We start from the raw sequence: 13,341 nt of genomic DNA on the forward strand, positions 1-13,341 counted from the left end.
ATATTAATAGTTAATAGTAGTTAATATTAATATTAAATATTGTGAATTAATGTGTTTTAAGTAGTGTAATATTAAATATTGTGAATTAATGTGTTTAAATTATGTGAACTTCCCATAGTTCAGTCAACTTAATTTGAATTTTTCCTGCTTTGCTTCATTTTGGTCCTTTATGTATAGGTAGGTAGCAGTAACATTTTTGTTGTTTGTAGCTTAAATAGATTTACTTGATATTACCCCCATGTTCTCCTTCTATCATAATGGTTTTAGTTTAGTAATCATGCTAAGGAAAATCAGTTCCCAAGTTCTTCACTGAAAAGCTGTAAACCTCTGAAACTTTGTTTTTGTACTGTGTATTTGCTAGGGCTTAACTTAAACCACTTTGTTTTTCTCTTTACAGACCAGCTTGACAAAGTTCTCGGACACCTTACAGGAAATGATCAATTATCACAATGTAAGTATTTCTAGCTGAACCATGACACTCATAGCTTACCTCCAGTTATATTTGATAACAGAATAATGCTAAAGCTTCTCTTGTTGATAGTATTTGCAAAGTCATGGTTTAAGTGGTATAAAATACCTCTCATTTTATACTTGTAAATATTTTATTTAGATTTTGTTTATGAAGTATTTATAAATATCCCCTTTTCTGCAGGTTTTTATCTCCCTTTATTTTTTGTTTGGAATTTGTAAGCTTTGCTAAAACCCAGTGCTGTAAGACAGAGTAAATACTGGATTTTTTAATCTTTTTTAATCAAACTGATAGGCAGCAGTGACAAACTGTGAGCGTATTTCTTTGCTGGACTGAAATAATGATTACCTTTTCCATAACTTCTACTTTTTTCCCCATCCTTTATAATGCACAAAATGAAGCACCTCTAATTTGTGAGTAGTTTTCTTTTTGGAAGTATGACAGATTTAGACAAGCGTAGAGAAAGGGAGAAAATGCTAATAGTGATTTTTAGCATGTCAGACTTCATCAGAAAGCTCAGTTTTGCCTGGATTGAAAACTGATGTATTTTTTTTCTCCTCTAAAGAGTTTAGTCTTGTATCCTGAATGCCAAAAGGATGTGTGTGTTCTTCTATTTTCTTCCTCTTCCCTTGGCCCCTACTGCTTTTCTTTCATTTTCCAGCAAATTGCTGGAAAGCAAATGCAGTGTCTCGAAAGTGCTGAAAATACGCAGGGCACTTAATTTTTTTTTTTTTGTACCACTAGGAGTTTAAAATGTAATGAGATACAGAGAACGCAGTTCGAACAGCTTCAGCTGAAATTAAGTTTGTTAGCATTAACTTAGCTTCCTAAAACTGTCTTATTAAGCATTTTTTTGAAAATGCATGCTTTTAGAAGGAAAGGAAAACAAAGGGAAGCAGGTTAATACTATTGAGTTGGATTTCCTTTCCATTATATGAGATGTACATATCTACACCTAACATAATGAAAACTGTAAAGAGGGGAGTAAGCGGACAGTGATACTTTGATGGTAGAGAGAAGCTAGTGCAAAGGTTCAAAGCAGCAGTAGTGGGAGAAAGTGTTACTTTCATGTCAGTGATTTCTGCAGATTAGATTGAGCAGGTGAATCTAGTTGGCTGTCCCTGTTTTACACTCTTCATCACACTTCTTGCTGCTGGTTACCCTCTTAACCATGTCTTTGCTACATGGTACGCTCTTTTTGAGACATCTGACCTAGGTCCTATATTTTTGCTGCCGTTATTGTTCTACATGATTGTGGCTTGCAGTGCTTTGGTAAAATTTGGCAGAGCACAGCTCTCCCTTTAGGGCAGTTTGAAGGCAGAAAGCAAAGAACCAGCCATATTAAAAGATTTCTTTGCAGATCTAAGTGGGACCACCCTGACTTCTGTCCTGCTTTTTTTTTCCCCTCCACTTCCTTGCTGCGCTCAAGCATAGTGGCCTTTACCAAAAGGCACAAACATAAGAAGTGAGGCATGTTATGGGGTTCTGATACAGAGCTTTGCTAGAGACGTTGTGGTCCCGCGTGGCTTTTTGTGAATCTGCTTAGTTCAGCAGGACTTACTAGCTCAGAGTGTCAGCTCTGTTGTTGACCAAGCTGGCCCGAGAGCCATCGTGAGTGAGAAGAAGCTAGAGGAAGAAAGAGGAGAGGCAGGCATCCTCCAGCAGAAGGAGGGAAGGGATAGGACATGGTCCCACTGAGATCTGGATGACTGTCAGCTTTCTCATATGAGGCTTTGCTACAAATAAGGCTAGGAACCAGGCTAATGCAGCATCTTCACTGATTCAGCAGTGGGGGAGTAGCTTTGACAGCTTATGGCAAATAGCAGCTTTCTTAGACATGGTTTGGAGTGTATGAAAGGTAATGTGTTGGAAAGGCTGTAAATCTAGTCAGATCATGGTCTGGGCACTTTTTTCTGTTCTTTTAGGGGAAAAAATGTGTATGTATTTTTCTGCCTAGCACTTTTTTCCTCTTCGTTACTGTAAGCAGAATTGCAAGGGCTCATATTTCTGGGAGTCCACTAATCAGTTGAGTTCCCATCTGGTTATACCCTTTCTGTATTGATCTTGATTGGTGCACTCCTCAGGCACTGGCAAGCTTAAATGTCAGCAGTGGGAGTAGTCCCAGCATGACTTCCAGCTTGTCGAAGTTCTTTATCTATTCTAGTTGTCTGTTTTTCTGGTTTCTCAAAGTGGGAATACAAACAGGATCTTCCATGTGTTACTGTTAGATATAGGACAATTCAGGTTGGAGGGGGCCTCAGGAGATGTCTGTTTCAACTGCCTGCCTAAATCAGGGTCAGCTCTGAGGTTGGAGCAGCTTGCTTAGGGTTTTATCCCATTTGGTCTTGAAAACCTCCAAAAATGGAGACTGGATGGAGGATATAGTACCACTGTTAATGGGTGACTTAAACTCAGTCATGTTTTCCTTCCTTCAGTGTTTCTAGAACAAGCTGATAAGGGTTTTGCTGTCAGCACTTGGCATTGCATGGCTTTTCATTCCCGAATTTTGTGAATAGGGAAACTAAGACTGAGAACGTTTAAAAAAAACATTGTTTGACCTGAAACTTTGAGTTCTTGACTTGTTCTTTCAATAAAATTACTTAACACTTAAAGATCTTTACCTTTTGGAAGAGATTCTGTTCAGTTGGGCCAACTACTACTTTCTTATATTCTTTCACCTCTTTATCTTTTGTGATCGTGCCTTGTATAATTCCATAAGGCAAAATGGGAGGTGTAGAGGAGTTGGAAATTAAGGCATCATTTGTGGTCTGCACAATGATAAGTGGCAAAAGGATTTGTCTCATAGCTATTGACCTGTTGCATTCTGTCCTGAAACTCAGAGGGCAGATGTGAAGCTGAAGGAATGTGTGTTTTCATTCCTCAATTAGAATTTCTGGGGTCATAAGAGAAAATACAAGTTGTCTAACATTGAGGTATGCTTTGGCCTTGGAAACTTAACTTAACAAATTTTTCAAGCTTTACAATTTGAATGAGTAGATTATATTCTGCCCCTCCCCCTCCTCCCAGCCTCCCTAAATCATCAGAAATTTGAGAAGCATGGCTTAGAACACTTAATCTTAGAAAAAGAAGCAGCCATTCTTCTTAGCAGTTCAACAGTGGGTATTTTTTTTTTTACAAACATATTATGTAAAGGAGATGGTACTAATTACATATGTTGTATTTTCAGCATTAATTTCAGTCTGTGTTTTTTTGCCAGAAGTTAAAGGCATGTTCTTTCTATGGTTTCATTTCTCTTTTAGTTGTTGGTTAAATTGTGAAAGTCTATAAGAATCAAAAAAAGTTGTTACTTAACATTCAAAGTTGTTTCTTCAAGGCTGTTTGTACAGTAATATTCCTGACTATTTAATAATCATAAAAAACATATTCTATGAAAGTGGGCATGTCTTACATTGTCAGGATGAGAGAATAAGGTGCCAGTAACGCTTGTCTTTAAGAAAAGACCAGCAAAAGGTGTTGGGTTTGTGTTATTTTCCTTATTTTATTCCTTATTTATTTATTTATTTCAAAACTACTTTGAAGGGGTTTAAATTTTGATATTAGACACATTGGTTTAATCATAATTCTCATCTAATTCTGCAGAATAACCGTGTGAATGTCTAAAATGAAAAGTTATGAGTACTCCTAAGTTTTTGACCTACATAATAATGCTTTTCTTTCAGATCCTGTTTGACCAAACCCAAAGATCAATTAAAGCACAGCTTCAGACTTTCGTTAAAGAGTAAGTTAATCTGCACTTGTAATGGGAAAATTGTAGGTAAAATAGAATTTTAAAACATCTGATTTGAGTGGGTTGGTGAAACATCTTTCCTGAAAAATCACTAGCCATAAATTGAGAAGTGCATATTAAAGCTTGTCAAAATCACCCCGAATCAGTGAGGCTTTAGATCCAGCTGCAGAAATGTTGAAATAGTATGAATTACTGATCTTAATTACATGTTATCATTGTCTAAGCTTAGGGAAAAAAGTGCTTACCAAAGCTTTTCCCCAGTAAGCATGAGATGCATTTATTTAAATTCCGGTTTTGTCCTTTCCTCAGTAGAGAAAGACAGAGAAGCTTCTGTCATACTTTGTATGATTTCCATTTGATCCAAGCATTTATTGAAGTATATGAAAACAAAGAAACTAGCTATAACGGTCACGAGCATGGTCTGTCTGGTGTATCTTTTAAACACTTTTCTCATGCTTTGGAATTTATTTGTTATCCATCTTTCCTTTTGCTTTAGAGATATTAGGAAATTTAAAGATGCAAAGAAACAGTTTGAAAAAGTTAGTGAAGAAAAAGAGAATGCTCTAGTAAAAAATGCCCAAGTTCAAAGAAATAAGCAACACGAAGTAGAGGAAGCAACCAATATTTTGACTGCAACACGGAAATGTTTTAGACACATAGCTCTGGATTATGTTCTTCAGGTAAGTGCAGCAATAAAAGTTATTTTTCAAAACTATCTGTTACATGTAGTTAGAGATCTGTCCTTTAGAAGTTCTTCGGAGAAGAACAACTTCTTCGGAAGCTGTGGAGACTCAGTGAAAAAGGAATGACTTTGTCTGCAAGTAATTTCTTTTTTAAGGAAATCTGAGCAAAATTAATTTACTTGATACGTTCTTATTGCTTAATGCTTTGGTATTCAGTGCCATTGCTGTAATGACACAGTTTAATTTTCAACTTGAACGTTCATTTTAAACAAACAGTATTTGCCTGATACTTACCTAAATGTATTTCATGAGTTGGCTATGGTGTAGTTCCTTATATATTTGAAGTAAAAACTGTAACCTAGCCTAGGAAGTACAAATTACTGAATAATTCTGATGTAGGATATTGACGACTACTACTACAATTTCAGCTGTTTGCTTTGGGTTTTATTTAACAAATCCTACTTGTCTAGAAGCCTCGGAGTTTGGCATTGTGCTATAGGGGAAATCAAGAACATAACTACTCTTTTGCTTTTTAGTGCAGATTTCCTATAAGTGTTGAGAGGTGTTCTTTGTCCTACTACTTTGAATCCTGTGAAATAATAATAAATTTTCTGTCTATACTTACAATTCATCTGTTTCATAGTTACCCACAACTACAGCAAAACCGGGATTATTGCAGCTCGGATGGTACGAGGGGTTGGGGGCTCCTAAATGGGTCTGGGGTTATCCTATGATCAAACACAGAACAGCCCTTTAAAATTATGTTAGTTTTATATTAGACGTTATCATCTTGATTTGTGACAGTCCAGTCAGTTAAAAGCTTAGTTAACTGTTCTTTAAATTGCATGTATTACATGTTAAAGTGGAGTGGAATTGATGTGATTGCACAGATATGGTGGTCAGTGGTCAACCGTTTGAACACTAAGGACGGAGTTTATTTGGCCGGGCACATGCACAGATATGGTGGTCAGTGGTCAACACTGAACTCCTGCCGTTTGAACACTAAGGACGGAGTTTATTTTGATGTTTAAAAAGTCATATGAATTATGTACCACTTGATTATTTGTACTAACATCAAATAGTAGCGGGCGGGGAAGCTGGCAGTCATTACTATAGACCACGTCCTTGTGTGTGCATTGAACTGCAGATCGTTTGCCTCCTGGAATTCGTATGCTCAAAGTATGAGCAGTTCCTGTGATAAAGATGCATTTAAAGTAATAGGGAAGAGTTTCAGCATCTCTTAATTATAGTGGGCAAAAATGAATTCAGCTTTAGGAATTCTTTCTACTTGGGTGACTCTTTTCTTCTGGAAAAGTGGCTTCACAACTATGGTCTCTTTGTGGCTATATTGGCTTTAAACTGTATTTCAAAGCCTTTGCTTTCCTTTTTTTTGCCTCGTGAGTTGAGGGTTTGTTCTATGCAAACAAATGTTAATTATTTTTGCTGCAGAAGGTTTTCCAAAATACTGACTATTTAAGTATAGAAGTACAATCTGGTTTTGATTATAGCTTCAGTAAGTTTATTTCTTTTGCTGGAATTTTAAACTGACATAGAGGTGTTAAATTACAAAATCGTGCATGTTCCTGCTAAATGGGGCTTTTACAGTAAAATCTGTAGTTCTGGATGACGACCTTAAAGATTAGGGGACAAAGAGGATAGAGGAAGTAGATGAATGTCAAAAATCAGTTATTTTTTTCTCTATAATGTGAAATTCTTCAAGTTCTAGGGCAACACCATTGGGCAGTGACTTCAGCTAGCTTAAAAATGCACGTATATATGAAAAGTTACTCATTGCAGCCATTATGATCTTGCTTGTTTCAGAGGCTGGGGCTATATCCCAGTTTTGGGACACTTCAGACAATGTCAGCCCGAGGGGAAAAATAAACATGCCGCTGTCCTTTCCTCTCCCCTGGCAGGAGACGGCAGTGGTGCTGAGTGCAGCTTCTTTAAGAAGTGGTGGGCTGGATTAGCTCATCCTGTCAGAAAGGGTATTTGAAACACGTTGAATTCAATCTCTTGAAAACGGGTACCAATTTTCCTTGATTGAAAGGTGTATTATATTACTTCTAGCTAGCACGTGATGTCTTATATTTTCCTTTCTAATATAAGAAAGTTGTGACTATCACTGTGAAATTCTAGCTTCCCAAGCTTTTTCTGATGGCGTCACTTTAATACCATGCATCTTCTTTTAGAAGTGCTTTGTGAAGTCTGATATTGAGTTATGTTCTTCCAATGTTTTAAGCTTTGATATGATTATTTGGAAGTAGTTTGAAGTTTACTTCTGTGGGGAAAATTTGCAAGTAGAATAAAATAAGTTGCTTGTTTGGTTTTTTTTCTAGATCAACGTTCTTCAGTCTAAAAGGAGAGCAGAAATCTTAAAATCAGTAAGATATATTTTATTTTCTGCATAGAAAATGTTAAACACATCTGAAATTAAAAATGTGACTGCAAAGCAGTATATTAAAAATTTAGTTCTTTCACCCATCAAAACATTACCGGTACGTTTGGCACTTCAGTGACAGTCAGTTTGGCCTTTACTATAACTGGGCATAGATGCTTAACTTTTTTGGCAATCCTTCTGGTTCAGATGTGAACACTTAAGGTTTTCACTGCTGTTGATTCTTTGGTCTGTGTTTCATAGTTAAAATCGAACTTTGTCTGCCAAGAATTCTGCTGTTTAGGTCTGCTATATTCATTTATAAACAATAAGTACTACTTATAATCTATTCTAAGATGGATTCAGTTCTTCCTACAAAAATGGTATTTTTTATGTAAATAGCATATTGTAATAGCAAATATACAATATGCTTTAGTATGGTATCTGCTAAATTAATATACAGCTATATCTGCATGCTAGTTTTCTTCTGTATTCCCTTTTCTGCTTCATATTATCTCTGTAAAAAGTTTACTGAGGTAGAGACTGCCAAATTAAATGGTGCTTTTCTTTCAAAGGTCTAAAGTTGCACTCCTATAACTTCCTTAATTCCTTTAAATAGCAAAAACTTCAGTTGGATCACAGCTTTATAGCTGCTTGCCATTCTACTCTGCATCTTCCCAACTTGTTTTCTTTTTTAAGACTGGACAGTCTTCTCAGCTATGTTCATAAAGGTTACGATTTTCAGTCATTAGTAAATATCTTCTGTGGCCCCCTCGCTAATTTACATGTCCTGGTTAAACAGGAGATAACAAAAGTTTCAGGTGACATGAATTAGAAGTAATTTTCTGCCCTTAACTAGATTTGTTTTGTTAATGGGGTTAATCCTATTAACTAATTTCTGAGATTTTTGGCTTGGTTCTTTGCTGCCTTTACCTTGCATGTTTATTTACAACATCGGAAGCTCATGAGATATTGATGTAAAATTGCCGGGACAGAAGAGAGCAGAAATTAACCCTGGAATTGTATTTTAAGTTTGTTCATGTGGATTAGTTAAGTGATATATTTATGTGATATCTGATAAATATTTATCCTTTTAAAAAATATACTTTTTTCCTTCTAGATGTTATCATTTATGTATGCCCATCTGGTTTTTTTCCATCAAGGCTATGATCTTTTTAGTGAACTTGAGCCGTACATGAAAGATCTTGGTGCACAGGTAACAATTTACTTTAAAAATTCATAACTATATGCTGGAATGGATGAAAACTTGATATATGCGTACATACCAGGTACATCATAGATTTATTCAACAAAAAGGGAACTGTAGTGTGATAAAGGCAAAGCATAAAAATACACTGTAAGTGGTTTGAATGAAAAGAGTTAGAAACTGAAAGTTGTCTGTTTACTAAAATTACTACTACCTTTAGGATTTACCTACTTAAACATAGCCGTGTAGTGCTGTTTGAGGTACTCTATGGTATTCAGGACACTGGGTTAATTTGGTTTAAAATTTCTTGTATATGACCCATGTTATAAATATATTTAACAATAAAAAGTAGATTAGGTTTTTTCCTTCTACTTGTATACATTATTTACTCTATAAATTATGCAGTGTGCCAAAAATAAAATTGATGTTAGCAACTTAAACCATAAAACAGAAGTCTGATTTTAAAAAGTAGTGCAAAACTGAGTTCATACATTGAATCCTTCTTGCCCAGTTTTCTTGTTTAAGTTTAAGAACACACAGTTGCAACTTCTGGGTTTTCAGTGAGGGACTCATGAAAAGGTTAGACGGACCACAGCCAACTGCACACAGGAGACATGAAAAATGGTTATGCAAAATAGATTAAGAACATACAATATTCAACTGAAGATCTGTCAGTGGTGCAGGAAGAAGACTCAGCAGTGTCTTGACTTGTTTTCAGTGCAAATTGAATGGGCCTGGAAATACTGGTACAACACTTTTTCTTTTTTTTTGCTTCTGTCCGAGGACTTGCAACAACTGCACTGATGCAAAACCCTCTATAGCCACTTCCCAACCTCATCCACAAAACAAAGCCAACCCAAATTCTAAGTGTCTATCCAGATACAAAAGCAAATACATGACAGCAAACATTTATTTGCATTCATTTCAAGTAAATGTGTCACTGAATGTCTTAAGAAATGACATTGTTCTGAGCTGGTTATTCCTGCCACAGCGCTGTTGTCATCTGTGTCCCTCAACCTGCTTCTGTGTCTGTGCAGTGAACCAGATTGGGAACTGTAGAAAACAACTCCCAACAATCGAATGTCTAAATAGTTATTTTTCTGCTAGACTAGTCCCCCAGCCAGGTTACTGTGGGTCTTAATTACTTGTACAAACGCATGTCGGGAGGTGTGTGCTTGTGTGTGTGCACGTGTGTGGCGAGCAAGTGATGGAGCTGAGAAGAGACAGGCTGCTTGAGCTGGCGCTGCCATCAAGAAGGGAAGTGACTGTACAGCTACAGCCCTCTGTGTTTGGTGTAATAGTGGTACTTGAAAGGTTCAGGTGCATGCAACTCTGTCCTTAGTTGTGCCTTTTATTCTTTCACATCCTTCCATTTTGGGTTGTAATTGTTGAACTGTAGTGTTTTGATAGTATAGAATGTGCGTCCTGTACCTCTGCAGAAGAGGGGATGGGGAAAGGAGACAAAAACTATGGAGTTGGTAGTGGTTTATGCTACCAGCTAGGCTTTAATGTTTCCATTTCATTGAGATTATTTGAGCAAGGAACACACGGTTATTTTTGAATGGCTGATGGTCCTTTTGCTTGATCTGGTAAGGAGCATTATGTAACATTCATCTTGGTGCTGGTGTCATAGCAACTGAAGGAGTTAAATTTAGAAAATCCAAAGCTGAGAATGTTTAAAACATACTGCAGTTGGAGCAAAGATAGACTGAAGACCCTAAAGTTGTACAACTTGCTGAGTTTTTCTTCTGTGGCAGACCTTGGCATTTAAGTAATGGATATTTTTCATGACAGAAGCAGACTTGTAAATAGCTTATGAAAGTTTAACGGTTAATGGCTTTGCAGTTTGTATTGGTTGAAGCTTCTGCCTGTAATGGGTCAGAGAGAAGGTATGTTGTGACACAACAAAACAGGGATTTGCTAGATTTTTTCCGAGAATATTGTCACGTTCTTTCTGTTGGTGAGTTCATTCGCAGGTAAATTTTGTGTATGATCTTAATTACAAGGTTTAACAGCACCTGAAGTATTAAAATTGAAGTGATCTTAAATAGTATAGTTATAATTTTTAGTTCTTTTGTTTTGCATTTTCAAAATAACTGGTTTGCATGACGGAATAGGATTGAGCAATTTTGCTTTCTGGATATTTTAGGTCAGGGTAGGATTATTTGTGAATCAGATCATTGTAGGGGAATCTTTAATGGCACACAAGTGTAATAAAGCTTTTGCATGGAAATTATGGTATTTGACACTTTTAATGTGAAATGTGGTATTAGTTTAAAAAGAAAACCTACTTGAATTTTCATTCTGAGATGACTATTCAAAAAGCTAAACATTTTAGTCTTAGTTCTCTACAGCATACCACTTACAGCACTATATGTTCATAAAAAATACATTTACCGGTACATGCAGTATTTTGAAAAACCTAGTTTTTTGAAGACTACCCAGTTGTGGTATAATGACTGGGATTTTGATAGTTTAGTTGTGTGATTGGCCACAGCTCTTGACAGTTGCATGCTGTTGGTTGTCTTTGTTTTAAGACAGTTGATGTATTGCTCACCTGTGTGAAAAGAAGAAATTCCGGTCTGAGCTTGGAAACTGGAATGATGCAATGCTGTCTTGATAGTGAAAAGTAAATGATGAAGTGAACTGCTGTAAAGAAGTTTGTTTCGGCACTTGTGCTGTGGCAAATGTATCCTCAAACACTTGTGTTTAAGATAAATTAGAGCTAATTGCTCTAATCTGAACCTGGCTACCTTCTGTTTCACCTAGCAGGGTAGGAGGAGGAATTTCCTGGGGGCCATGTGCAGATTCCTGAATCTGAGGTTTTAGCAAGAAACTTGATTCCTATAAAGTCTTGCCCAGCCCTTGGACCAGTTCTCATATTTATCACAAAACAACGGGTTTCCCAGGGTTCTCGATGCAAAACAGTCTTTGAGCACAATGGCATCCCAGTCTCTATTTTAGAGGCTCTTCTATAATTTTTAAGTCATATAGTTATATAAATATGACATCTGGACACTTCAGTCTTTAACGTGTTCATGTTCACAAATACCTGTAAGGTGTGAAAGTGCTGGTGTAGCCATTTGAGCCAGAGAAGCAGCCAGGGAGAGAAGAGTTAAGAGAAGTAACAGAGTATGGAATTGGATCCAGATGTCCCAACTATCTGATGGCTCCTTAATTGTTGGAGACTGTCTAGCACAAGGCTGTAAGAGCCAGTTATTGTCCCTTTTTTCTCTCATTTGTATCAGTTCAAGCAGGGGAAATGCAACACTGGGGAAAATGACCAGAGTTGGCAGGGGTTCTCACTTGTGGTTATGAGAGTGGGTGGAGGCGATCCTATTTGCGTGTGAATTAGAGGTTCTGTTAGTCATACTGTGCCCTCTGCCACGTGACTGACTTCAGCTGGAAAACTGGTGGTGTACACTGTTCCTGGTCTCCTCGTTCTAGGCCTGGAGTATAATGAGGTCTGTCCCGCAGATGTAAAGCTGCGGGCTGTACCGCTGTGTTCAGTATTGCATCTGCATCGTTATTCAGTAAGATGCTGTGACTGGGGTTAACGGCAGTTCTTGTATTACAGGCTGGATAAAGGAGGAGTTCATCAGACTCCATATGTGTCGCATAACTACCAAGCTGTCTGGTCTTTCAGGCAGCATCTGCTCCTCCACTTCACCACCATATTTCTTATTTAAACATCAAAGTCTGTTAAATACCACCACCCCCAGCCCCCAACCACAAAAAAAAACAAAAAAACCCCCACTGTCCACAAAAAACCCAGAACAACAACAAACAAAAAACCACAAAAACCCAAAACAAACAAACAACCCCCCCAAAAACCCCACCTTACTCTCTTACAGGATATCTTAAATTTCCTGCCTTTTTTCCATCTGGTTATAAAAGGAAAAAGTTTATATGGTAGTGCTATAGACATGCTTGCAGCAGGTTTTTGGTAGTGTCTTTTTTATTATCACAGACTTTGTAAGGATGCTAACTTAAATCTTCTCTGTTGTGTCAGACTCTCTTTTCTGCAAAATATTATTGTTACTTCTGAAACTAGAAATAGTTTGAATGGTTCTACCTAAGATTTCAAGGAATCTTGCTCAAATACTGCTGGTGACCTGATCAAAACTGTCAATACAAAAGTCTGGTTGAGGCAGTTCGCCCCCTTTGTGGAGGGGAAAATCACTAGCATTCACTCCTTCTAGTTTTTGCTGCTAATGCCAGTGCTGCTGCATAGGCCAGTCAGCCAGCAAGAGCAGCTAAAGCATGAGTCATTCTCTTCGGAGACTGAGCACCAATGCGGTATAGAGTCGCATATGCTTGGCACCATGCTGTTCTTTGAAACATTTCTTCTAAGGCTTACAAGAAATGTACACCTTTCGTAGAGGTTAATTCAGGATGGTAGTGCAGTGCTTTAAACGAGGCTTCAGTGGTTATTCAAGGTAAACACTTTGTGACCAGAGAAGTAATTATATTATGCAAATAAAACAAAAGTCATGCAATGTCTAGACATAATGTGTTCTTTTTTGTCAGCATTATGAAATCTACTGAGCCAAATTTCTCTTGATATCTAAAGATCCAATTTTCTGTTTCTCTTTACAGCTGGATCAGTTGGCTGTAGATGCTGCAAAGGAGAAGAGAGATATGGAGCAAAAGCACTCCACTATTCAACAAAAGGTACTTGAGAGAATGTAAAAGGCAGACTGCACACACATTTTTGTGTCTCTGGCATCTCTCCCCAGCAGTGCATCTCTGCATCGGAACTGTGAGGGATGGTATCTTTAGTGCAGAGAAATAGACTTACACATTATTAAGCGTAGGGTTGGATTGCAGATATTCATTTTGTATTACAGAACAGAA

At 37.2% G+C, this 13,341-nt stretch overlaps 1 protein-coding gene across 1 annotated transcript in view; it reads left to right on the forward strand.

The window, feature by feature from the left end:
- The window catches only part of ACAP2 (ArfGAP with coiled-coil, ankyrin repeat and PH domains 2), a 69,618-nt gene that overhangs the window by 24,017 nt on the left and 32,260 nt on the right, over positions 1-13,341 (forward strand). Inside the window, exons 4-9 of the mRNA XM_009282339.2 lie at positions 398-451; positions 4,150-4,208; positions 4,714-4,897; positions 7,240-7,284; positions 8,398-8,493; positions 13,084-13,158. Of these exons, the coding sequence (XP_009280614.2) occupies positions 398-451; positions 4,150-4,208; positions 4,714-4,897; positions 7,240-7,284; positions 8,398-8,493; positions 13,084-13,158 (513 nt within the window). The remainder of the gene's footprint in view (positions 1-397; positions 452-4,149; positions 4,209-4,713; positions 4,898-7,239; positions 7,285-8,397; positions 8,494-13,083; positions 13,159-13,341) is intronic.

The sequence above is a fragment of the Aptenodytes forsteri genome, unplaced genomic scaffold, assembly GCF_000699145.1.
Source record: "Aptenodytes forsteri isolate BGI_AS27 unplaced genomic scaffold, ASM69914v1 Scaffold404, whole genome shotgun sequence".
Taxonomy (NCBI): domain Eukaryota; kingdom Metazoa; phylum Chordata; class Aves; order Sphenisciformes; family Spheniscidae; genus Aptenodytes; species Aptenodytes forsteri.